This window comes from Cyprinodon tularosa, unplaced genomic scaffold (assembly GCF_016077235.1).
Source record: "Cyprinodon tularosa strain WSP-4 unplaced genomic scaffold, ASM1607723v1 ctg269, whole genome shotgun sequence".
Classification (NCBI taxonomy): Eukaryota; Metazoa; Chordata; class Actinopteri; order Cyprinodontiformes; family Cyprinodontidae; genus Cyprinodon; species Cyprinodon tularosa.
In genome coordinates, this window is record NW_024038973.1 from 727,322 (window position 1) to 754,106 (window position 26,785).

The 26,785-nt window shown below is 39.5% G+C and overlaps 1 protein-coding gene across 2 annotated transcripts; it reads left to right on the forward strand.

The window, feature by feature from the left end:
• Positions 1-26,149, forward strand: LOC119786221 (moesin-like). Of its 2 annotated transcripts, XM_038289414.1 has the most exons (13): positions 1-321; positions 13,714-13,797; positions 17,227-17,322; positions 17,418-17,692; positions 17,789-17,872; positions 18,102-18,248; positions 19,301-19,397; positions 19,502-19,665; positions 19,811-19,941; positions 20,034-20,194; positions 20,285-20,377; positions 23,065-23,295; positions 25,325-26,149. In XM_038289414.1, the coding sequence occupies exons 1-13, from the start codon at positions 310-312 to the stop codon at positions 25,487-25,489; spliced, it is 1,740 nt and encodes a 579-aa protein (XP_038145342.1). In that variant the 5' UTR covers positions 1-309; the 3' UTR covers positions 25,490-26,149. The 2 variants fall into 2 exon arrangements, with proteins under 2 accessions (XP_038145342.1, XP_038145343.1); XM_038289415.1 differs by lacking the exons at positions 1-321; positions 17,227-17,322; positions 17,418-17,692 and having other exon boundaries at positions 13,739-13,797.
• The last annotated feature ends 636 nt before the right edge of the window (positions 26,150-26,785 follow it).

A 26,785-nucleotide genomic window follows, 5' to 3' on the forward strand; every position in this document is an offset into this window, starting at 1 on the left:
CTGTCCTGTCATCGCTCTGGGTGTGGTTTTTTCTTCTGCAGCAGCGGTACCGTTAGCAGGAAACCAAGCTCCCAGTCCGCTTCACTTTAAGGCGAAACAAAGACAAACCCTCCCTGGAGCGCAGCTTTGAAAAGAACAGGAAAAATATATAACATAGTTTCTTTTTTTATTAAAAAAAAAAAGGAAAAAAAAGTACCCTCGATTGGAGAGGGCGTTCAGTTGGCGCCGTGGTTCTGATGGGAAAAAAGTTTTCTCAGCTGAATAAAGAAGTTTAAAGGAAATCTGTGCGGGAGGCAAACGACTGGAAAGATGCCGAAAACGGTAAGAGGCGACATTTTAACGTACTTTCCCACATCCCTTTGTTCTGTTCATTTCTAATACAATGGAAGGAGCCGTTTAGCGAAGTGAGTTAGAGAGAAGTTAGAGGTGTTTTATAGCATCCTCTACTTTCCGTTAACCGTTTGTGCGCGTGCGCGATGCCGCCTGTCGGCTCACTGCATTAGCGCCTTTAATGTAAACATTCAGCTTCTTTTTTTTCGCTCTAAATACTCCCCCCTAGCTAAAGCTAACACGGATATCATATTAATCCCACTCTGTTTTCTGAGGAGGAAGTTTGGCCTGCTTCCGAAGCGAGCCGAGCCGAGCTAGCCCTTCATTTTTTCCCCAAAGGCCTCCTTTTTAGGCTGCTCAAACCAAGGAGATATTCGGACTGTCATTCGGACAAAACTCGTATTTAAATGGAGAAGATCAGAGCTGTGAATGAAATGATGAGCAGAGATTGAGCCCTAAAATCTGTGTTAGTGGTTCTCATGCTGTGGACAAAGAAAAGCAGGGAGGGGGGGGGTGGACACAATGGCAATGCCTGTTCATGACTCCTTAATGTGGTTTCTAACATCTCATCTGTGTCATCAAGGCACCTGATCCATTCTCACAGGCTCAGAGGAAGACAGAAATAAAAAAAGATAACAGGCACTGGCTGGAAAAATGTTCACAGTTAATAAATGGCATGACCAATGAGATGGAGATGATCAGCCTTCAGGGAAACCGCTTCATTATGAGTGAATTAACTGCATATTATATGTAATAGAACAGTTGGAATCAAGTTAATTAAAGATGCAGATTAGTTACAGATTTAATAACCAATAAAATGTGTCCTTATCGTTTCTGCAGTTTAATGAAGTGTAATGAGATGGTTAAAAAAAGAAAATGCAGAAAGCACTGCAGTTTTTCTATGGTATAGAATATTAAAGTATACTAAAGATTAGATAAAGATTAGACTTCTGCAACCGCACACATCAAATGTTAATAGCGTCTGGTTATGAACCAGTTTTTCTTGTATGCTTCTGCAACGTCGGTCTGGTATTTCTAGAGACGCACAGCAGTTTCCCGCCAAAGCACAAGAGCGGTGGGAGTGTTTATTTTCCAAAACGACATGTCTGAGGCGTATTGTATTAGTGGTTGTACCTCCAAACCTCCTCGATAAAGCTTTTGTCGTGGTTATCCATTGTTGATATTACTCCTTGTTTTTAAAAAATGGCCCACCCCTGCACAGAATAGAGAAGGACGACCACCCAGACAGCCTGAAAGGCACACCAAGAACCAATCACAGCTGCTTTTTGTCTGCTAAAGGTCTGCGTGGGTTTGCGACCGTCCGACGTGTAGTCGGGAATTTTTTTTAGGTGTGCGACGACGGTTGCAGAACCTCTGCGTGGGGGGGCGTGGTCGCCCACAGAGACAGATTTGATGGTCGCAGAGTCTATGCATCAGAAGCATAAATTGGCCTTTAGACTTCTGCAACTGCACACAGCAAATGTCGCTTGGGTCTGGTGGCGAACCAGTTTTACTGTTATGCTTCTGCACTGTCGGTCTGGGATTTACAGGGAAGCACAGCAGTTTCCTGCCAAATCGTTATGGGGAGCCTATTCGAAAACTCACGAGAACTTTGTTTTCCAAAACAACAATGGCGCGTCTGCAAGATATCACGGTCACAGAGATGGATCTAGAGTTGCTAGACATAGAAGGGGAACAGGTTCTGTTAATGGGTTGGTAAAAAGACAGACTAACCCTTCGTCGTAGTTGTGTATTGTAGTTGTTTTAAAAAATGGCGCGCCCCGGCACCGAATCGAGAAGGACGACCACCAGTTAAATTAATTCAAAGTTTTCTATCTAAGGAAAACCAGTTTGCAGATTGCATCGACTCATTGACTCGAAGGCAATCCCTCACACTAAGCATGCTTGTAGCGACAGTGGAGAGGAAAAACTCCCTTTCAACAAGAAGAAATCTCCAGCAGAACCAGGCTCAGTGTGAGCGGCCATCTGCTGAGGCCGACTGGGGTTCAAGGAGACAGAAGCAGAGATTTACAACTGTATCAGTGGTGTGGTGCCCTCCCTCACATGTTGCTGCACACTGCCAGTTAGCTGGCTTAAAGAAGGCTGCTATGCTTCTCTCTGGCTTACAAGAAGGACAAATTTGGCTATAAAAAAAGACTGATGGTCATGTTAGGAATTTAAATGAGAGGCAACCTCTACAGGAGCAGACAGCTTATGTTACCTTATAAAAATATAAACGTATCAATATAGCATTATTGGTTATAACAACTGCTGATGTTATGATTTTTAGCAGCAGCTGAAGTAGTCGTCTTATTTATTTTTTTTACAAGAGTTATTTTTGGAAAGAAATACTTTGATGCATTCAATAATTAGGCTGATCTTATTTAATAGTGAAAATTATTTTTCCCATTCCAAAAAAGTAAAAAAACAACAACAATCCACTAGATTTAGTTTCCAAGTTTGAAGAGGTTTTGCTTTCCATCCAGGAACCTTTTTCAATTCAAAACGTCAGAAATATGCCTTCAAACATGGAAGCAAAGTCCAGTGGAATTTTTTTTTAAACTTTTTTGGAATGACTATGACCTGGATGACTGAGAATCTTCACCCGCATTTTTTCCCCATTGTTGCTAAAGTATAAGGATTGTTTTTCACGTATTGTTTTTCTGTTAACTAACTTTCTTGTGCAGAATGTGTGTTGAGATGCTCTTTCTGGGGTAACGCAAGTATAGTTAGGTGGAATGAGCTGGTTGATGAGTTGAGGGTTCAGGCTCTTGAGCTTACCTCCAATCAACTGCTTTACAGATATTCCAGCTTATGGACATGTCTTCAATCTGAACTAGAGTAGCCTTATGGTCCAAAGTAAGCAGAAACAGGTAGGGGATGGGACTTCTGTGTCTCTCTATTCTCAGCAAACTCTGGTCACTTCTCTGTCATCTCATTGAAATGAGACGTGCAGTTTGTCGCTCTGTTTTATAAAAACAAACATGTGAAACATTTCCAAGCAGAATTTCCGTAAAAATGGCTCCCACTCCTGTACCTTCTCTCTTCCTGTGACATTGTTTCAGCTAGAACTTCCTCAGTGTTCTTTTTTTTTTCCGTTTGTCACCCAGAATAAAATGCTAGGCGTTGTTGCCCCTGACGTCACCTTTGCTCAGTTATTTATATCTATAAATAACTGAGCATATATAGCTGGCAGAAGTAGATATTTGGAGGTTTTATTAAATTTCGTCAGTAAATAGTGTATTTATTAACATTGAACCAAATAAAACTACTGAGGTTTAAACTGTATAACTATCTAAGTCAGACTGAATTTGTGTTTTATATCCCTAACTTTCATGTTTTTTTGTATGCCACAAAGCTGACTGGCAACAACCCGACCCCCTACCTTCTACCTAAGAATTTAACCTACATTAATTGCCATTTGGTAGCCACACCCGGTACATAGGCATAGAGAAATTGCAGCTCTGATGCAGAAGCTGTAATTAAAGATGGAAAAGGGAAACTAGTGCGGGTCAGAATAGATGTTAAAGAGGAAGCAGCAGAAATTTTTCCTAATTAAAGACTTGTTTGCGCTGTGGTTTCATTAAAACTAAAATGTGTTGTTTTAAATGTAATTTTTGCAGATGGAGGGAATCTGACTACTATTTTGATCAGCTTTTTGTGACACTCAGTGAAACCAGCATGTAAATGTTAGGCTGAGGAGGTGAATGAAAACGGGGAAGTAAGATGCAGATATTCAGCAGATGTCCTAAAGGCATCAAAATGTACTTCTCATTTGATGAAAATGCAGGTTACTTTGGTGCTTTTTTTCTTCTGTTACTAAGCCTGTTTATTATAGCATTAGTTAGTGAAAACCTCTGTCTGCTACGTTGCTCTTAGCAGTGCTTTGCTTTCCCAAGGAAGTGATGTTGTGACTCAAGGTTTCTGCACTTACATCAGTTCCTTTCTGGTAATTTCCTCGCCTGCAGCCTTATATGGACTTTCACATCACTGCCTGGCTGTTCTCCACCCTGCTTCTCCCGGCGTGGTCCTCGGATGCCAGGCCCCACTTTAGATTGTATTATTGCAGTGCAACAAGGACAGAAGTTCCTGCATTCCTACTTTGTCAACTTTTATGACCTAATTTAGCTGAATTTTATTGCAATGTTTGGACCAAAAGGATATCTTTATGCTGTTAAGCAACCGCTTTATAATTGAAGAGATTTGAAGAGTTCTGATTCATTTTTTAAAACACCATCTATATATATTAAAATTGAGCTTTTAATGCTTAAGAATTTAGCTGAAAAAATATTATTTTTCCCCCAAGTCGTCTGTATTCTACCTATTCTCCTCCCCTATAATCCGATAGGTGAATAATACTCTCCATAAACAAACAGAAACATTTTTACTGTCATCATAACACAGAACCTGAGCATAACTTACCTTTTTAAGCTCATATGCAGAAATCAAAACAGAAGTCGCTTGCTTGTTTTTGGACCCAGACCTTTAACAAGTGTGTCTATGGAGACATGGTGAATGGAAAGAGCTGGTGGTATGCGAGCAGGAGATTAAATGGTTCTGACTGTAGTGCACATAGCTGAGGAGATTAGGACTGACTAGAAGTCCAAATTGGTCGACAAAATGTAATCAAAAGCAGCAGAGTTTTTACACAAACAGCTCGGTTGATGTTTTCCTCTGGAAAGCCGTGAGAACGTCTAATTTGTGAGAGTAAGTACAGTTTTCCAGGATTATGTTTTTTTTTTTTTTTTTCAAAACAGAACTGATTTTCATTTTTAGCTCAAATGATCTCATTGATTCACAGCATATAATCTGCTGCTAGACTAACCTCACACGTTTGACTGTGATTTCTGTTATTTTTAAACTCTTTACAGTGAAAGTGTCTCCTACAGCATGTTGGGAAAACCTCAACATAAAACATCAGCATCCGTAAGCTACATTCGGCATTATGGTAGTTAGATTAAATAAATATTTGTTTGTAGGAGTTATATTTTCCAGCTTTCCTTGACCTGCTAAATCAAAAGTTTTCACACAGTCCAACCAGATACAGAAGGAAGCTTTACTGCTAGTGAATGACGTACAAACATAGGCATGCTTTAGGAGCTTAAATAGGAAGGAATAAATGTTATTCTTCTTAAAATGAAGGGACTGAGAATGTATACACATCCCATATAAATGTAGCAGTTTTAAAAAAATCCCAGAACGAAAAATTTCAATAGTGAGTTTTAACGGCATTGATTTTTGTAACCAATTAAACATTTTGAACTACTTTTCAGTATATATAAGAGCACACATTCCTTTAGCATGAGGGGCTTGTTACCTACGTTGATGACATACATTAATTATTGCATAAAGTCAGCCCAATAAACACAAATAACGTCCTAAAATGAAAACATACCACTATCATGTTTACAGTAAGACTTTTCAATATGATTGCATCTAAGTAATGCAGAAATTAGTTAACAGCAGCTTTTACTTTGACTTCAACGTGATTTTAGATGTATCAAGATTTATTAATGCTCTTAATAAAGGCAACAGTTTAATAAATCGTTCAATCAGCAACACTAACAGCCAGCAGTCATTTCTTGGGGTGGGTGTTGACATAAAACCAAAGATGCTGGATGTATGTGGCTGTCGTGAACCTTATCTCTAGGGTGGGTTGGACTTGGTGGGGGTTGGGGGAGGGCTTGAATTAGCCCCACCGCTTCTCCGTATTGAAAGAAATCAGTAGAGGTGGTTTAGGTGTCTGATCAGGAACGCTTCCTGGACATGTTTTAGCAAAGATCATTGTATTAAATCCTATTTCTAATTACAGTCATTCTTGACTCCCTACAATGATAAATGATACAGTTATTGCCAACACCTGTCTACCGTATTTTCACGACCATAAGGCGCACCGGACTAAAAGGCGCACTCTCAGTTATGTGTCCCATTTCTGTATTTAACACACACATAAGGCGCACCGGACTATAGGGCGCGTTTTTTATATACAGGTACAAGTCCTCTACTACCTTTAAATACCTCTACTGCGTATTTAAAAATACAGCGGGGGCAAAACTGAGTATGACTGTGCTTTATTCATGTATTTATTACAAAGTATTAATCAAACCTGGCAGCTGGCCGTGAGACAGAGACATCGCAGATGACACAGCGCTGTGGTCACTCCTAAATTAACTTAAAATCCTGAAACCTGCTGACGGAATATGTTCGCTTTTATTGCCGGTATCCTGGTGCCTGCAGCTAAAATTATTTAGATGAAAAACACCTGCCAGCCCAGGCTGCCCAGCCTACAGGCTGCTGATGAAGAGATTTCTGCTGTCAGCGCACCGCTGGTATGTGGGGGTCTGAGCGCCTCCGACAGAAATAGATAATCTGGATGAACTGACTGCAATTATTAAGTTTTCAGGTGGACTTTCTCACTTAAAAACATATTAAAACTACTTTATTCCCACTGATCACAGCAAATATAGCTGCAAGATTTAGATTATTTAGATGAAAAAACACCTGCCAGCCACCGCGATGAAGAGGAGGAGACGCGCCGGGGATGCTGTTGAATTAAGTTTTCAGGGAGAAAAATACAGCGGGAGCAAAACTGAGTATGATTGTGCTTTATTCATGTATTTATTACAAAGTATTAATCAAACCCATCAAAGTCATCATCCTCTGTTTCTGAATAAAACAGCTGCGCTAAATCAGACATGCCAGTTTCCCCTTCTTCGCTGTCAGTCACTTTCCGTGCAGCGCAGCTCCTCAGAAATAATGCCGGCTTTTGCGAAAGCTTGAACAACAGAGCCAGCAGACACTTTAGTCCAAGCATCTACAATCCATCCGCAAACTGTGGCGTAATCTGCCCGGCGCTGCCTTCTTATCCTGAAACTGTGGTCTCCGTCGGTCATCCATCGCTCCCACGCCGCTCGCAGCCTTACTTCGAACGGCTGCTTCACACCGATGTCGAGCGGTTGAAGCTCTTTTGTCAGACCCCCCGGGATAACGGCGAGCACAGCGTTCATTTGATTCACCTTTTTTTCACATCGGCTGTGAGACGGGCACGCAGCGATGGTGATGCGTGGAAAAAACCACCTAGTCTTCTCACATACACCTGCCTCAGCCACGCATCCATCCAGCCTTTTCCATTTGCGTTAATATCATATGTCATCAGAGCGCTGTCTGTCTCGCTGGCAGCTCCCAGATCAGCTTCTCTGATTGGTTGATGCGGCGCGTCCAGCAGCAAAACTTCAATTTTTCCATCTCGAGCAGCAGAAGCGCGGCGCTTCAGATGCTTAAACGCTCCCGACGTGCTGCACCAAAATGCGCTGCGGGACCTTTTGCTGCACCTATATGCGCGTCAACCATTGACTTTGCATGTAAACTCGCTGTTTCTGCTGCACCTGCTGGGTCCGGTTCACACCGATGTCGAGCAGCGTTAATTTGTTTCCCCATGTTTTTCACATCAGCTGTGAGATGGGCACGCATGGAGTTACATATTAACAGCGATGGTGAGGGGTGGAAAAAAAACACCTGGTCTCCTTACATTCAGCCACTCTTTCATCATCTCCTCAATGAGGTGGTCTCAAAAGTCGCAGTTACAACACACATAAGGCGCACCGCACCATAGGGCGCACCGCACATTTTGAGGGAAAAAAAGACGTTTAAGTGCGCCTTATAGTCGTGAAAATACGGTAGCTTTATTTACTGTAAGCATCAGTCTGTAAGCATGGTCTTAAGAAAATGCAGACTCTCTGTTTAGCTCTGAGATCTCCAAAATCCTGCATGTTCAGACAGATAGAAGTTAAAAACTGAAAGTTGAATGACCACAACTCATTATGGTCCAGCTTCCTGTTATAAGTTGGCTGACATTGCTTTTTACATCCTTAGTGCTTCGTCTAACTTCATTATTCATCTCATTAATATTTAAAATAGCCAGCGTAGATTCTTTAAAGTGTTGTTAGACTTAACCGTTAGTCCTTTGCCATGGTGCATTCTAGGGATGTCCTGATACAACTTTTCCATTTGCGACATCATACTTATATTGCAGCTTTGTGTAATGACTGATACAGATATCGATCCGTTACAATATCAACATGAATCATACATACTTTTATTACTTATTTCTTGGCGCTAAGTGATAGAAACAGCTTGATCAAGTGATATTTCTCAAACAGAGATCAGGTATGTGAACAAGTGATCCATTTTTTATTCACCAAAGAGTAAATGTGAACTTTAACAAAAGCAGGTAGAAGCCAATTGTTTATGAGTTTTTTTAATATCAGAGATTTTAGAGGCAGGCTGATATATTCCGATATTTATTTTTTTTTGTCTGATATCGGGCCGATTTCCAATATTGGATCGGGACATCGAAGTACACTCGCTTATCAGGAAAAGATTGCGTTTCTGAGGTTAAAAAAAAAGATTAAAAAACATCTGTGATGATAGACACTTGATCAAAATGAATGGAAAACCAGTCAGATAGAATTTCATAGAACTAGAACTGCACAGCATTCTGGGAAATGTAGGCAGAAGAAAGCATTCAGCTTCTCAAATTCTCAGTGCTGAGCTTATCAAGGTTGGTAGCATCGCTGACCTGTTTTTAAAGTTTAAATGTTATGTTTAAATAGACTCATGGGTACAATTGAAGCCCTTTTCCCCCCCAGATTCTTATTATAAATAGGTGAAACAAAAAAAATATTAATAGTAGAGAGAGACTAATATGAATAGCTTAAAATTTGATGCATCTTTCAGCCATGTTGCACAGCTCCTCTCTGTGGATACTCTGGGATTTGAGTTTTTGCTATAAACTCTGTTTTTTAGTGCTTGTAATATTGTGAAGCAGAAACCTCATCCTTTTCTCACACTGACCATCTTCCTGTGACAAAGGTTAAACTATTTCCCCCCCTAAACTAGTCAATATCAAGTGCTACGGTAAACAGAGGTTTTAATCGAAAACAAACAGAATTGTAATTTTCTGTAGTGGTTTGCAATAAATACTTAAGTTAGTAATTGTCCTGACTCTAATCTTATTTCTATTTTTTGCTCATTTCTATTACCGTGCTTCCACTTCCTGGCTGATTGTTAAAAATTTTGCTCACATTTTCAAGCAAGCGTTTGGCTTGACCGAATTAAATGAGGCGCTCACATTTCTTTAGTTAAGCTGAAATCAAGAGACCGGTTATCAAGGAGTACTATTGTTAAGGAGCTGCTGCTGTTAGGTTGACCTTGTAAAAGTGTCACAGACAGCCTGACTCAGCCACGGAATGACCCACTTTTCTTACCCGTCATATGTTCATGCATATCAGAGTCAGCATTGAGGATATGCTGCCATACGACCAGAAAGAAGCCTCGGTCACATGAATTTCGCTGCATCTGGGGAATAGTTCGGTTTCTTCTCGCTTCCACAGGCACTTTCTGTTATCTTATTTAATGGTTTGACTTAAGTTGTGAGGGTTGCGGTTTAACCACACAGTGACTTAAAACTGTGGAATATCTCAGCCAATCCGAGGATATTAAGTGTGCACAATTAATTTTAAGCCTCTTTGTTTGTGTGTAAAATATCTAGATATATCTGTGTTGGATGAGCTGAACAATCAACGAGCACCTTGCCATGCATCTGTAATCATCCGGTTTCTTTAGGTAGTTTTGCTTCCTCCTCTTGGCGATGTCACTAGGGTATTTTCCGCAGTTCACCTTCACATGAACTTGACTTACTCATGTTCCTCCTTCTCCTCCTCCCAACAGAACATCAACATTCCTGCCACATTTTTAGGCTCTTGACAGAATATCTCCCATAATTTACCTTTGAAGGGGCCTTAAGGAATGCCATTTGGTGTTAGCTGTAGCTCTGTCGGTGCTGCTTTAACAATGTGATTGTTTTTAAAACCATTCTGTTAGTTCTTTGGCTATCTCTAGTTACAGTCCAGTTTTAATATTTTGAGTAATTACCATTATAGCCATATAGGTTTCTATAAAAAAAAAATCTGAGAAAGTAAGTAAAGTAAGTGGTTTTTTTTTAACAATATTGTCTTATTTAGAAACATAACTGAGAAGAAATATCCCTATTACTTATTTGCAGAGTGTGAAAATGTAAAAAGTTGGCCACTTTTATTGCATTTTACAATGACTGAATACTTTAGTATGCATTAGGGACCTTAAAAGATTATACTCATGCAAAATGTGCATATAGGAAGCCAGAAATTAGCAGATACAACTTTTAAGCGGCAGTGGAAACATAAGGACCTGAGGGTGGTGTTTTTTCAACCGAGGGCTAATAATAGACTCTGAAGTGCTTTTGAGATCAGGCCATAGGAGACACACCCAAAGCAGGCAGAAAATTTAGAAGTGAAGTTCCCTTTTCATGCAAGATTAAACATTCTGACTCCGGAAATGAAACCGCTCCGTCACCCCGAGGGTGGTGGTGGTTAGCTGAACTGCTCTAAACAAATGAGAAGGTGTTAAACCGGGTTGGGAGGTTTCTGTTCAGTTTTCTGCTTGTAAATGACTCCATCTGGCCATGTTGGAGCAGAGTATAAACTTTAAAGATTTCACTCTAAAGTCTTAACTGCAGCGGATGACAGGAAGTGGCAGAGGGGAAAGTGTCCTGAGCAGTAAAATGGGGTCTTGCTGACATGGTTGGGAAAGAACGCAACTCTAATCGAGGCCCCGCAACTGAGAAATAATACACACCATTGTTGTTCAGGGCAGGCGTGGGCCTCTGCCTGCACAGTTATTTCCCAATAGGCATGCTTGCTGCTGTTTACATCTTCTGTAACAGTAACAGATTTCTGCTTCGTCAGCTTACCAAGCACAGAATCATTTTTGACTCCCACTGACCTTTTTGAGTGAGACTAAAAGGTTCAATTCGTCTAACTTTTGACATATTATATTTGCTACCCATAGAGAAAATCAACCCCACTTTTCCATAATGTCTTTTTTCATGTTCGGTTTTACTAAAGCAGAGAGTTTAGCAGCGTGCAGGTTTTCTTGATACATGACAGGATGTAGACGACTCTCATGAGAGATCAATATTTAGCCGTCTTGCCTCACACGGCCCAGCCTCCAGAGGATGTGGTTACTTCCTGTAGATAAGTTCTACACTGAGACCGAGCCAGACTGGCAGAGTTTATCAGTGCAGTGTGGAACCATGGGGCAGGGTTTTTACTGAATTCTGCTCATTTTCTTTTGAAAAGCAGTACAGAAATAAATTGGCGGTGGCCACATCACTTGAACTGCCTTGTTATTTATACCACTACATATTTAGAGGTTTTACTACATTATATAGCAGATCTGTGAGGATTCTCAGTCATCTAGGTCATGGTCAAGCTTGAAAAGTCTAGGAAACTGGACCTGAAGTTTTCTAGAGGACGTTTCGCCTCTTAACCAAGAGGCTTCTAGGGGGGAGTGGAGAGCACTGAGAGTAATATACTTTAGGTCTAACAAAGAGTTTAGGGCTGGTTATACTCCCCGCAGCAGTGTGTCACTTGACGCAGTGTGTTGCTTGACGCAGACATTTTTGATTTATGCTCAATTTTGAGCGTGGTCTGCGCTATGTGCTGTGAGGGACAACGGAGGGACATGAGGGCCAAATATAGTGGGGATCCAGGTGGAAAAAGGGTCTCAGCATTCTCGCGCACCTCGCTCTTCTAGCTGGTGCAACTTCATGAGTCGTAAAAAAAAAAAAAAAAAAAAAAGAAGCTGGCCTTATGTCTGCGATACTGTCTGCGGTCACCTACAAATTGGGAGAGGTGCAGAGTGTCTGCGGAGGGGGCGGGGACGTCTTTTTGTTCACTGCAACGGATGACCTAGTTTCGAAGTATAAATCAGCCTTTAGGGAGGACAAAAAGTGACTTTGATCCCTCTCACTGAATTGACCAAGAAGGACACATTGGGATGTTAACCTAGGCTTACACTGTATGATTTTTTTGTCCTTTTCGGGACGATTCTCCAGTCGTGCGAGAATCTTTTGATCGGGCAGACTTTCAGCCTGATCGTGCGTCGTGTAGTGTACAGGGGGTTACGAGGGCCGATCAGCCTCTCACAACCACCTCCCGATCAGGAATCAAAAGGTTCGAGAGAAAATCAAACATGTTTGAAATTCAGTCTGCCGTTGTAATTTGGTGGTGGGCAAATCGTTCAAACAAGGATTCTTCTTCTTCTTCCTCTCAGGTGAAATCACAGAAGCATGGTGCGAGTGAAATTGAGTTCATTCTGTAAAATTGACAGACCGTAGTAGCCACGTTCGCTCAGCCATGTCTTTGTCCAAATACGTCGTTGCCTTTCCTTTTTAGGGCTTTCAGCACACAAAAATTGCACATATTGCCAAGGAGCGAGGTTCTCTCTAGTAAGCTTCATATCCCTCTTCTACCCGTTTGGCTTCCGGATAGACCAGTCAGAGTAGCGGCATCTCGCTGCGGAGCTGAGACGGGGTTTTTAGACGTACAGTGTGAGCAGGTACTGTAGATCGCATCAGAGTGTCGGGCCAAACAGTGTGAGAACATACATCGTGAACTGTGAACTCCCCTTGTACGATGAAATCGCAGGATTTCGTCGTACTGTGCAAGCTGTAGCTGAGTGCAATGATTGAAAAAATGGTACAGTGTATGCCCGGCTTTAATGGTCGTCAGAGGATTCTGATGGGTGTTTTAATCTCTTGTCAGAGTGGTTTTGGTTATACCGTATGCCCCTCTGAAATGTAAGACCGACAGTATATTTAACTCTGTGCTCCCACCATTAGTTAGAACTAAAGAAGCCTCTTGGATGAAAGGCGAAACGTCTTCTAGAAAACTTCACGTCCATTTGCCTAAATTGAACTTTTTCAAGCATACATTACATAGGCACAGTTTTTTTTATAGTATTTCTCAGCTAGCTCTAAGCTAACTATCCATGAGTATGCAGCTTTGTAATAAGGTTTTAGAATCTAGTCTCAATCACTGTCCGCACTGATGAAAATCATGCTGAATGCTTGACACTGTGTAGCTTCATGGAGTCGGACATATTTTCTGATCTATTCAGCTTACCTTAGATTAGACTATTATTTGGGCCTATAATGGTCAAGCTGCCATTAAGTTTGGAAAAAAAGATGTTGACATAACAGCAGAAGGTAACATTCTCAGAGTGTACTACTCCCCTGATGGAGCAGTGCACTCTGAATCATACGCATTTGGTACAAGCACAATATAACAATGTTTAATGAAACACCCTTTATGTCTTTATGGTTTATTTGCTTGTAAAATAATTTTTTTCTGAAACATATTTGGAAAGAGTTCAGATTGGTGTCTAACATGTTGTTATCTTGAGGATCTCAATCAGATTTGTGGTGGAGTAATATGCTTTAAATTAGTCAAAAATAATATCTGTGATACATGTATTAAAATATATTTTTCTTTTCTCAATCAGACCAGTGTGCGTGTTACCACCATGGATGCTGAGCTGGAGTTTGCCATTCAGCCCAACACAACAGGGAAGCAGCTGTTTGACCAGGTAAGATCAATCTTGACGTGACAGAGAGTCTATACTAACAGGATAACTTGATAAGTTTACCCTGATGTTAACGTATGACTGGTTAAGACTGATTAAAATAAAGCCATAGTTTGGTAATAAAGAAGCTGCTTTTTATTTTCCACTTAGATAGTGTAACTTATTGTTAAGTTAAGAGCTGCAACTAATGATTATTTTGCAAATTGATTAATCTCTACATAATTTTTTCCAATTGATCAATTCATATTCGGATAGCCCAACATTCTTTAAAGATTTTTTTTACGGAATTAAACCAGGTGAAACTTTTCCACTTGAGGAATTTTGGATAGAGCATATTGACAGACAAAATTTAAGCATCTTAAATGCAACTGTTTTTTATATATATTTTTACATTCTTGATGTACGTAATTACTTTTCTATGTGGGTCACTCTGAAAGCTATAATCAAGTTCTAGAGCCTCTATACTCCAGTTAACGATTTATCGATTACTATATTAGTTGACGATTATTTCAATAATCGATTAATTATGATTCGTCCAATTAATAGTTTCAGCCCTAGTTGAGTTACAACTCATTGTTGCCCAAAGCAATCTTCATACGAAAACATGAATAAATACAGAAAGATAAGAATGTATTTAAAATTAAAGCATTTTCCTTTAAGAAACAAAAGCTAATGGGATAACTGTGGATCCAGTACACGATACTTCAATATTTCTTGGCCGACAGTTGCATTGTTGACAAATACATGAATGTGTTTTCCACTTCATCAATCAGCAGCTACGTCGCAAGATCATGTAATTTGCATGATTTGCCGCTCCCTCTGTTTGCATCCAATTTTAATGTAGTATGAGACTTGTGTAACATAAAGAATCAGCTCAAATGTATATGTAGGGCATTGGTTAGACTGATGTCAAAATAATCAGTATTGACGTTGGCATTAAAAACAAAACCTGCATTGGTTGCTCTCTGTTTTGGTGTTAAAAGAATATTGAGCTGGTAGTAGGTGCATGACATCAGAACATCAGAGCTGACCTGAACCATCGACCAAAGCCTATAGCTGCACCCTCTGAATGACTGACATGAGATGCTAAGTTTCTCCATCACTGTTGGTTCAGTGAGCCCATGGATATTGTAGCCCTATTTCTCTATGTGTTGATGGTCTTGGCATGCAGTAGGGTTGCCTGCTGTTGTAGCCAATCTGCTTTAAGGTTTGACACATAGTCTTTCTGCATACCTCATATTCACCTCGTCTTGATTCCTAAATGCTTTAAATTGCTATCCTGTGATTGGATGATTTTCTGTCTGTGCATCAGACAGTTTCTAGGGTTTGTATTCTATGTATCCTCTCTACTGAAGGTGAGGGACGCCCCTAAAAGGTGGCTAAAAATTGTAGAAACTAGATAGCCACACCTGCAGTCAGTTTAAACCAACATGAATGTCATCTCACATGTGAGGAAACCAGAATATTAAATAAATATAATAAATATAAAAAAAAAAAACACAGAGTGACAGCCTTTTCAAACTAAACTGTCTTAGGCCCCGTCCACACGAAGTCAAAACGAACACGAAACGCTAATATTTTCCAGAACGTTTGTCGTAAAGACGGAGACGTAAAATAAATGTGATCGTCCACACGAATGCATGAAAACGCTGCAAAATGTATGCAAGGCCTGTAAGTGGCGCTGTGGTGCCAAAGCAAAAATAGGCGACGAAATGTTGGGCATGCGCACTAATATTTATACATGGTTGCCCTGCGGGTCCATTTTCGTGGTTCAGTCAAATTCAGGTGCTGAACTATGTCGTCGATATTGCTCTGTTCTTCCTGGAGATATTCCAGAAGAAGAAGATTCTGTTCTAAGCCCGACAGCAGGGTGAGTAGCATTAGCAGCAACCATTCAACTAGGGGTGTAAATCACATCCATCATGGCGATTCGATTCAGTATCGATTTCCTGATCCAACGATTCGATTATTTTCGATACTTAAGAATACACCACGATTCGATTCGATTCGATTAATCGATTAATCGGTTAATTTTTTTTTTATTATTATTTATTTTTATTTTTTTTTACACCTTACAGGCTAAACAAAGTTTCAAGTTTGAAATAAATCAATGAAAGCTGTAATATCATTATGCATTTTCTTTAGAAACAACAGCAAATAACAGAAGTAGAAAAGTTGCATCAAAAAATACTGCAAAAATACTGCACAATATCAGTGTAATGAGTTCAATGCAATACCTCGGCTCCAGAGAAACTGTCCAACATATTTTTTTAGAATGTAATAAATATATTCAGGAAAGAGAGATGTTGTGTAGAGAGTTAGACAGGAATAAAAATAAACTACATATAAGGGAATTGTTTCAAAGGTCATCTGGGGATGTAGTTTTTGGGGGTATTTTTAATTTTCTAAGAAGAACGGGTATTTTAGGGAGAATATAATAGTTTGTCTGGTCCATACTCCATTCTGGAAGGTGGCGGTAATGCAGCTATAAGTTGTTTGCCAACCGCCATTAAAAAAAAGAAGAAGAAGAAGGCTCCAGAGTGTTGACGTCACCGCCCCTTGAGAGACGCTCCGCTGCACCTCTCCCAGATTGTAGCTGACCGCAAACAGTGCACCAGACAGGAGGCCGGCTAGTTTTGTTTTTATGACCGAAATTGCGGAAAACAACTCGTGAAGTTTGACCTGCTAGAAGAGCGAGGTGCGCGAGAACGCTGGGAGCCTTTTTCCAGCTGAATCTCCGCTCTTTTTGCCCCATTGTCCCTCCGTCGTCGGACTAAACTCGCCCCCACTTCCTCATCGCCTCGGCCGTATCTAGACCCACAGCGTGTAGCCCAGACCACGCTTCAATACTGAGCATAATTTAAAAATGTCTGTGTGAAGCTTGCTGCAACAAACTGCTGTAAGAGTATAACCAGGAAGCGCGGTAGGAGGGGAAAATAGGTTTAGCGCCACCGCAGCACGGGAGGAAGAATTACGCCCAGGAGCAAATGGATAAAAATAGACCGGAGGGAAAAAAAAAAACATTAATCGATTATCTTGCGGACGTGTCGATGCATCGGATCGTCGGCTTTTGGATCGATGCATCGATACAAAACGATTATTATTTACACCCCTACATTCAACACAGTACGGCGCCATTGTTGTTGTGATACTGTGTCGCGCATGCGTGTTTAGAGGCGACGCTATGACGCATGCGTGTAAAAAAAAAAAATGCGGTAAGAGCTTAAAGATGGAAACGCGAAAACAGCGTTTCAAAATCTTCCCACTCTGAAGGCTGAATAAAAAAAAGATCGTTTACAGACCCCCGAAACGCCGGCTTCATGTGGATGAGAGGCTGGTTTGGTGAAAAATTTGTGCGTTTAGGCCAGGGTTCGGCTTCGTGTGGACGGGGCCTTAGTGTTTACTAATTTTACAACTTTTGGATATTTTAAGGTTGTAAAGACCATTGGATTGAGAGAGGTTTGGTACTTTGGACTCCAGTACCAGGATACTAAGGGTTTCTCTACTTGGCTCAAGCTCAATAAGAAGGTGAGCTCTTCGACTTCTTTTTCCTTGATTTCTTTTTTCTTTTATTTTACCACCTTGTATTCTTTCCCTCCTCTGACTTTGCTTTTTTATTTTAGGTGACAGCCCAGGATGTGAGAAAGGAAAGCCCCCTATTCTTTAGGTTTCGTGCCAAGTTCTTCCCTGAGGATGTCACAGAGGAGCTGATCCAGGATGCCACACAGCGGCTCTTCTTCCTGCAGGTGAAGGAGGCCATCCTAAACGACGATATCTACTGCCCCCCAGAGACGGCGGTGCTCCTGGCCTCTTATGCTGTGCAGGCCAAGTTCGGCGACTACAACAAGGAGGTGCACACGTCAGGCTACCTGAGCAGTGAAAACCTGCTCCCCCAGAGGTAGCAAAGGCTTTTATTTGTTTTTTTTTTGTCATCACATAATCTAATGGTTTATAGTGGTCCTCTTAATGATACATGGATGTTTGGTTTTCTCAGAGTACTGGATCAGCACAAACTCAACAAGGAGCAGTGGGAGGAGAGGATTCAAGTGTGGCACGAAGAGCACAAGGGCATGATGAGGTGACACATTTGCTTCATTGTTTGGAGCTAAATTTGTTATTTTACATAATTTCTCCTTTTTTCTTTGGTCCGTAAAAGGAATATAGTTTAATTCTGTCATACTTCAGTTTAAATGTGACCTCTATTACTTACATGTACCTAGAGAAAGAGAGCAGCTTCCACAGATTTACCTTTGTGCTCCAACAAGTCTCCAAAGCATGACCAAAAGCTAGCGCTCATGTGTCCACAGAGAGGAATCCATGATGGAGTACCTGAAAATCGCCCAGGACCTGGAAATGTATGGAGTCAACTACTTCAACATCAAGAATAAGAAAGGCACTGAGCTGTGGCTGGGAGTGGACGCTCTGGGCCTCAACATTTACGAACAGAGTGACAAGTAAGTTATTTAGTTTTCCCCTTGGTTTTGGTTTTAATGCTTTAAAATAGGGCAGGTTGGATGTTTTCTTTGAACATGTGACAGATATCGAAGCTTTTGAGAAGCTCCAATGGTAATGAAGAATTGGCAACATTTAAATTTAACCGTGACCCACACATCCTGGTTCTGCTGGTAGAGTTGTGTAGTAAATGCAAAAAATAAATTCCTTTTTTATTGACACGGCAGCATCTATCACCCATTAGAAAATGTAACAGAATTTCATATCTAAGGGAAAAGAAAGCCATCAAATCTTCCTTCAAATTGATAAATTGAAATAAAGTATGATTGATACTTTCTGGATATAATTGTTTTTTGGTTTAATTTGTGACTTTAGTAAAAATTATTTTGTTTACATACAATATTTCAAATAAAGGCACAGATTTACGGGCTAAATTATTCATTCTACGGTTATTGGATCATAATATATATATATATATATAAGCATATATATAATTAATGCCAATCTTTTTTTATACATGTCGGACTTAAATGTTCAGGATCTTCTCCACATAGAACTGCTGTAACAACCTCGATGTTTTACATCTGAAGTGGCCAATAACCAATTTGGAATGTCTTTACCGACTTAGACTTAAATTTATTGTCATTATTTACAAAATGAGATTTTCCTTTTTGTGCAGCAGTGATCAAATGTAAACTTTGTGGGAGAAAAAACCCCAAAACGCATTGATATGAATCTTTAAAAAACATCAACATCACCAATATTTTTCCTTTATGTAATTTTAGTGCTAATAACGGAAGGAAAAGATAAGATGGCGATAATATTGTGCATCCCCATTATCACTAATTGTTTTCTTAAAAGTTTCATATATAAATTGTTATATATTGTGCAATAAAAAGTTAGTTATAAAAAGTAAATGTCACCCCCCCCCCCACACACACACACACCTCTAAGTTTGTAAGGACAATAACTTGAATACAATGAGAGGAGTGATTATTATAGGGACTGTTGTTTCATCCATGTATTTTAAGCTCTTTTTCTTATTCTCTAACAGAATGACGCCTAAAATTGGATTTCCTTGGAGCGAAATAAGGAATATTTCCTTCAACGATAAGAAGTTTGTCATTAAACCAATTGACAAGAAAGCACCAGTATGTTAACTGTTAATTTAAAAAAATATCTTTAAAAATATGTTTTTTTTTTTTCCAAGTCTATATTTGACCTTTGTCTTTTGCTAATTGTTTGTAAACCGTAGGACTTTGTATTCTACGCTCCGAGGCTGCGCATCAACAAACGCATCCTGGCTCTGTGCATGGGCAACCATGAGCTGTACATGCGCCGCCGCAAACCCGACACCATCGAGGTACAGCAGATGAAGGCGCAGGCTCGGGAGGAGAAGAACCACAAAAAGATGGAGAGGTAGGAGTGAAGAAATGTGGTGGAATTTTCCACACATTTAGTCGGTTTAGTTGTTTCAAAAGTTGCGTTTATTAAAACCCTGCATATGGAATATGGCCAAAAAAAATCATTATAATCCCAACACACCTTCTCCTGTTTCCTTTAGAGCTCTGTTGGAGAATGAAAAGAGGAAAAGAGAGGTTGCAGAAAAAGAGAAGGAAAAGATTGAAAAAGAGAAGGAGGAGCTGATGGAGAGATTAAAGCAGATTGAGGATCAGACCAAAAAAGCCCAGCAAGGTTGGAAACATCTTAGAAATCAAAGAACTAAAATCAGCAAATTCTTTCTCCATTTACATTTTGATGACCTTTAATTTTGTTTGTGTGCTCAGAACTGGAGGAGCAGACTCAGAGGGCTCTGGAGCTGGAGCAGGAGAGGAAGCGTACTCAGGAGGAGGCCGAACGTCTGGAGGCTGAGCTGCGGGGAGCTGAGGAAGCCAAAATGGCGCTGCTGCAGCAGTCAGAGAACCAGATGAAGAACCAAGAGCATCTGGTCAGTGCACAGATACGTTATGTGGTGTCTTAAAAAGTGTGCTGACAATTTCAGCTACCAGAAAACACAAGTTTTTTCTTTTTATTACAGGCCACAGAGTTGGCTGAATTGACTTCAAAGATCTCTCTTCTGGAGGATGCTAAGAAAAAGAAGGAGGAGGAGGCGAATGAGTGGCAGCAGAAGGTGTGGTTCTACTTTAACACATTTTCTTTATAGGCTGCACATTTCTATAGATGTAAAGACGAAGTTTAATTATAATAAGAGAAGCTCATTGAGCCTTTAGAGGCAGTTTACTTGGTAACCGTCCATTCACATGTTTTCTGAAACCAATCCAGAAGCAGTTCTAAGGAGCTCATTTTATCCAAGCTGAAGGCTGAAAGTTGCCCTTCAGAATATTTAGAATTTAACATTCCAAAAAATTTTTTTACACAAAAACATGTTTAACATTCCTTTAGTGGAAAAATGTGCCAAAGCTGAGAGATCTTGTCTCTTATCTGCTGAAAGGCACTGAAGATATGGAGAATCTTCAGGTTTTTTAAGAAGCTGATAAGTCATTTTAACTACACACTGCAAAACTTTACTCAATGTAGTTTTAATCAGCTTAACTCAGAAACGATCATGCAGTCCGCCTACTTACATATTTGTGTCCTCAGTATTTTCCATTTTACATGTCTTAGCATAAGAAATATGTAAATGTGAAATTAAGAGCATTCACTGACAACATTTCCCCCTCCCATGAGCAAAAAAAAAGGAAAAGAGATATACTGTAGAGCCACCATGTGGTGAAAAAAGAGAAGGCAGATATTTAACAATAGCAGGAGCTATAATTGAAAGTTTTAGGTTTTAGATATTTTTGTTTCTCCTCTTATTACTTTAGATGAAAGAAAATGTGCATTGCAAACTGCGTTCTGTAGTGTGGGATTTTCCTAACAGTTTTTAATGGAATACGCTATTTCCTTGTTTTATGTTTTGAACAGGGCTATAACTATTAATCCAGGTTAAAAGAATGACATTAACAATAATTTTGAAAAATTAAGAGTGTCTTTGTTTTCTCAAGGTAGTTCATTTTGTGTAGAACAGGCAGGTCCAGAGTCGGTCCTGGAGGGCCGATGTGCTGCAGGTTTTAGATGTCCCCCTGCTTTAGCAAACCTGCTTTCTTTGATGGCTGATTAACAGGCTTAGTGCTGGACTGCTATTATCTAGATCAGGTGCGTTAAAGCAGGAAACACTCTGAATCCTGCAGGGAAACGCCATCAGCTTCTGACATCCCTGCTGTAGAACAAGTCAGGTCAAATATATCTTTTGTCTTTATATTTAAGTTTTTTTTTAAAGTTTAATTAGTTTTACTCTGGTTCTGCTATTTAAAAAAAAGTCTTTAAACCAATACTTTAAGTTTTCCTAGAGCTTCATCTGTTTCAAAGAGTAGCTTTAATGTTGATCTTTGGTCAAATTCAGACTCATTATCAAATGCTAAAACTAAATACGTTAGTTCAGAGCTTCTAAGATGTTAAACAGATGCTAACTTATGCTTTGTCAGCAGCTACCAGTTAGCCAGCGGGTATATTGTTCCGTTGTTTAATCACCTTCCTTATTTTGTCTGTTTTTTTTTCTAATTTTTTTCTAGCTTGCTTTCCATTTTTATGTATATAATCCACTTATTTTAATGTCTCTTGTTTGCTATTTGTGTTGCCTCTATGCCACTGCAAAGCCCTGTTCTTTGTTATCCACAGCACATTTATTTGTCTTACCACTGAAGCGTTCTATAAAAATAAACTTGCTTGGCAGAGTATCCAACCCAAAACACCAGAAAGTAGCTAAACTGGAATGAATGCTAATGTAAAGGAGCCTTATCAGCTAACCTGTCTTTGTTGGCAAACGCCACCTGAGGGCTCCTTTCTGTCGTCCAAAGATCAAAGTCACTTTTTGATCTTTGGATAATATAAGCTTACACTATAGCAGGAGTTGTCAGAAGTTGACGTTGTAAGATGGATGTTTCTTTTACAAGAAATATGTTTTCATCTCGTTACATCACACCTAGTTACTAATTATTGTCATTTGGAGTGGTTGGTGCTTCTTTCAAACCGAAAGTAAATGAGAACAAATCGAATAGAGATCTACAAATTTTTAAGGCTGATGTTGATTATTTCTACATTTGCCTAATCGATCCTTAATATCAGCCACTGATTAAATTTTTGGACGGAGCCAATTTAAAAGACTACATGACCATAACAAATGTTACATAATTCTAAATTTATACAAAAAAAGGAGAAACCTTTATCAGCAAATCATACAAGATATTAACAATAGATAACAAATGAAGGGGGTGGAAATGATGAATGCTGAATGCACTAATGATCCAAAAAAACGGCTAATATCTGCCCAAAATATCAGCTGGCCAATGTATTGGTTTATCTCTTAAATAAATAAAAAGTAGCTACTCTGCCTATTACCATACATGAAAACCTCTCTTTAGTTTAAATAAATAAATCAAATATAGGTTATATTATATTAGCTTATTGCACCAGATTAAAATGAAGTTTTATTTTTCAAATCTTATAATCTTAACAAAGACCTGCCAGGGCTGTTAGGAAGGTTTCAAGCCGCTGTGACTCCAGTTCTCAGAAGTGCTGGAAATCCTGTTTAACTTTGAGCCGCTGTGCCAAGTTTCCAGTCTTAGTAATTGCTGGCACCTCTATCTGCTCATGTAGCTTTCCTTTTTCCTCTGAATCCCTCCCATACGAAGGAGACAAATACACAGGGGCCAAAAAAGGAAACCCTGTTTTAAATTTTACTATGATGATCATTTTAGCCTTAACATTATGACAATGAACCCTCTCTCATCAAACAAACTCATTTCCTGTTATCTTCAGGCCACTACGGTGCAGGAGGACCTGGAGAAGACCAAAGAGGAGCTAAAGAACAAAGTGATGGCAGCCCATGTCCAGGAACCACTCAATGCCGAGAACGAGCACGATGAGAACGACGAGAGCAGCGCTGAGGCCAGCGCCGAGTTTACCGCCGCGGCCACGTATAAGGACCGCAGCGAAGAGGAGCGTATGACCGAAGCCGAGAAGAACGAGCGTCTGCAGAAACATCTACTTGTAAGGCTTGGTTTATATCTTATGATGGTCAGTCTGTCACTGTGAACAGGAAAGGGTAAAGTAGCAACAAGTCAGAAACTGACTTTAAAATTAACCACATTCATTCCTGTTTGTCTCCATGGATGAAACAACAGTCCCTATAATAATCGCTCCTCTCGTTGTATTTAAGTTATTGTCCTTTCAAACTTAGAGGTACGTTCTAGAAATACTTCAGTGCATTTTATAACCCATGTTTATTTCCTGGCTCTGAAGACAATCATACTAGAGCTCCAAGGGTTGCAAAAAGAGTGCAGTGTTTGGTATTTTAATGTTTGCTAAAGAGCTGCAGCCTGCAAAAGAAGTGGATCAGAAATGGTCTCAGCAAAACTTTTGAGTCCTCTGTTTCATTCAGAAGTAGTTTCAAAAGTTTCAAAGTCAAGAAAAAGATATAAAAATCTTTAAAGTAACAAGAATGTAGATATTTGTGGCTATTTTTCCAGTGAGGAAGAATTAAGGAAAAATGTGGTCTGTGAGCAGGAGCCTTAAAGAGTAACAAACCAGAAGCCTTATAAAAGCTTTGTCTCCTTACAATTCGCCAAGATGGCGGCTAACTCCTTGTGACAAAAAGGGGATTGATAATCCTGAACTGTTTAGGTAGAAATCTCTGCTCTGGCTCCGTCAGCAGCTTAGCATGGCCGTTCTATGTATAGATATGCATTAGCACAGAGCTTAGATAAAGTAGGAAAGCAGTGCAGTGCTTGTCTAAACATGGTGGCAGTGAAAGTCTGACTTTTCTACACATATTCAGTCATCAATGTTATCCTGAGAACAATCCCAGTTCAAGCTTTTTAAGGCCAGCTTCAGTGAGCTTATCACTTAGTCCTGAAAGTCACTGAGCTAATGCAACATACTAAAATACAGAACATAATGGGATCTAATTATACATGTTTCACATGCAGGAAAAAGAAAACCCTTAAAGTTAAGCATGATAGAGCAAAGCTTTTCCTCCACTATCGAACGTTATGCTTTCAAACGCCAGCATTCATCCCGTTTTTCTGGCTGCTAAATCCATTAGCCATTAATAGTGCTATTCTAACTCAGCCTTGTGGTTCTAAACTTTAAGCCAAGTTTCATGGAATGTTGGAGAAAACTTTTTTTTTCCTCCTCGGTGTAGTTTGGCGCAGCTCTGCTCTCTATTTTAATTTTTTATTTACTCTCTATTCTGTATTTTCTTTTTCTTTTCCATTAGAAACTGCTATTAGCTGTTAGTATTTGTAATACCTGGCTGGATGCGGTTCCAACTAGTCTGAAAATGTGACACCAGAGGACTTGACTTCACATTTTAAGAAGGCAGGAAAAAAAAATATGAGGGGTTCTTAATTGAAATGGAAAAATGATGCAAAGTAGAACGGTTTCTCTTAAAAGAGCTTAAAAGTTTAGACCCTAATAATGAGTCAAAAAAGTAGCTCTTTATTATTATTTACTTTTAATAAACTGTAGCTGAGACCAAAATACCACATTTTGTAAACACTAATATTGAAAACAGTAGGCAAGACTTTTTATCTTGATGTTTCTGCAAAAGCAAAAAAAATACTGAACAGGAATACTGATTGAAGGTTCAGAGCAAACAGCAGATGGTGCTGTTGTCCCATTTAGTAGGATTTAGCTTATGTTGCTACAGAAAACAACACCTGTGCTGCATTTTCTGGCCCAAAAGGGGCAAGACTGTTCTTGTCCCCCTTCCCCCCTTATAATTTCATGCCCACCTAGGGACCCCACTATTTGAATCAGTGGTAACATTGGACACATTACAAGACGCATTTTTAAGTAGAAAATAACTCATTTTCTGTTTATCGTCTTGTTTCCTACTCCATACACTACACCATCATCCATATATGGTAGTGGTTTTCTATTTTAGATGGTGCCTAGTTTCATGGACTCATGCCCAGTTCCTGTTCATTTTCAGACGCTTTGAAACATGGTGCCAATTCCTAAAAAATGACGCCTCTTCAGAGATCCTGATGAAATGTTTGTGTTCATTTTGTTCAAGGCTCTGAGCTCAGAGTTGGCCAACGCCAGGGACGAGACCAAGAAGACGGTGAACGACGTCATCCACGCCGAGAACATGAAAGCAGGACGCGACAAGTACAAGACCCTCAGACAGATCCGGTCCGGCAACACCAAACAGCGCATCGACGAGTTCGAATGCATGTGATCCGGTCGAACGCCAAAAACGCCCGTCCAGGTCGGGCCCTGCTGCTTGGACTGCAGTCCTGCCTCACTCCAGCTGTTTTATTTCTGTATGCAAACAAAAATCGGATCAACGACGTGATGTAGCTGCAAAAGCACAGCGCATTGTACAAATATGGATGTGGAAAATTTCAACTGTTATTTCTAAATTAGAATTTTTAGCGAGTCACTGGTTGTAAAGGGACATACTGTATTTTGGTAGTCTAAAAGGGGGTTACTGTAGCATATTAGCAAAGGCCTTATGCCTCCATTTTGACATATTGAACAAAGATCTTTTAGTTTTCTTTAGATATATTTCTGTCACCCGTTTTATGAAATTAAAGTAAACATTTGGCACTGCTTGAATCTGGCCTGCAGACTTATTATTGCTGTATACATGGAACAATTCCTCATATCAGGCTGGATTTCCTTTTCTAAATGCAGACAGTGCTTCTCGACCTCAGAACACATTCAGTTTGCATCTTTGTTGAGGAGCAGAAGAAAACAGTATTATTTTTCCTTTTGTTTTTTGCATATCTTTAATTTCTCCTTTGCCTGCATTAGAAGTCTGACAACTATTTCAAATCAATCAGTATTTACAACCAACCCACAATGTGATATTAAAGATTTAAATATCATTTGGAAATTTTGGTCTGTTTTTGTCTTTTTTTTTTTTGTGCATTTTTTTTTGTGTGTGGCCTATTTCCATAAAAATGCCTGTTCTGCAAATATCTGCAGACACATTTTGATTGGTTTAAAGTTATTTGCAGCACATATAGTATACAAACGTCCACAGTAGCATACAGACTAAAACGGTAAGGTTAAAATACTTGCCTTTTGCATGAATGTCTGCTTTTCAGTCACTTTTTTCCTCATATTTCTTAAATAGAACAATAAACCACATTTTAATTGTGGTGTAGTATTGATAAATGAAGTTGTAATCAATGAGGATATTCAAGTGATAAAATGTATTTGCCTAAACATTAGTTACCAATTTTGTTTTTTCTATTTATTCCTTAAAATGGCAACAAGCAAAATAAAAATTATATCCACTAGGAAAGGGGAATTTTCCTTAGTCAAAATATAAAATCTAGGGCACCTTTTGTACTTTTGCATGCATTTTTTATAGATAAATTCTGTTTGTAACTACTTTTGTGTGTCAGAGTTGGGATTTTTCAGACACAACAAATGACGTCTGACACTTAAGGATATTTTTATACATGAGAAACAAAATTTTGTTTAAAATTAGCAAATCACACAAAGCTTGTGATTAAGAAGAAAT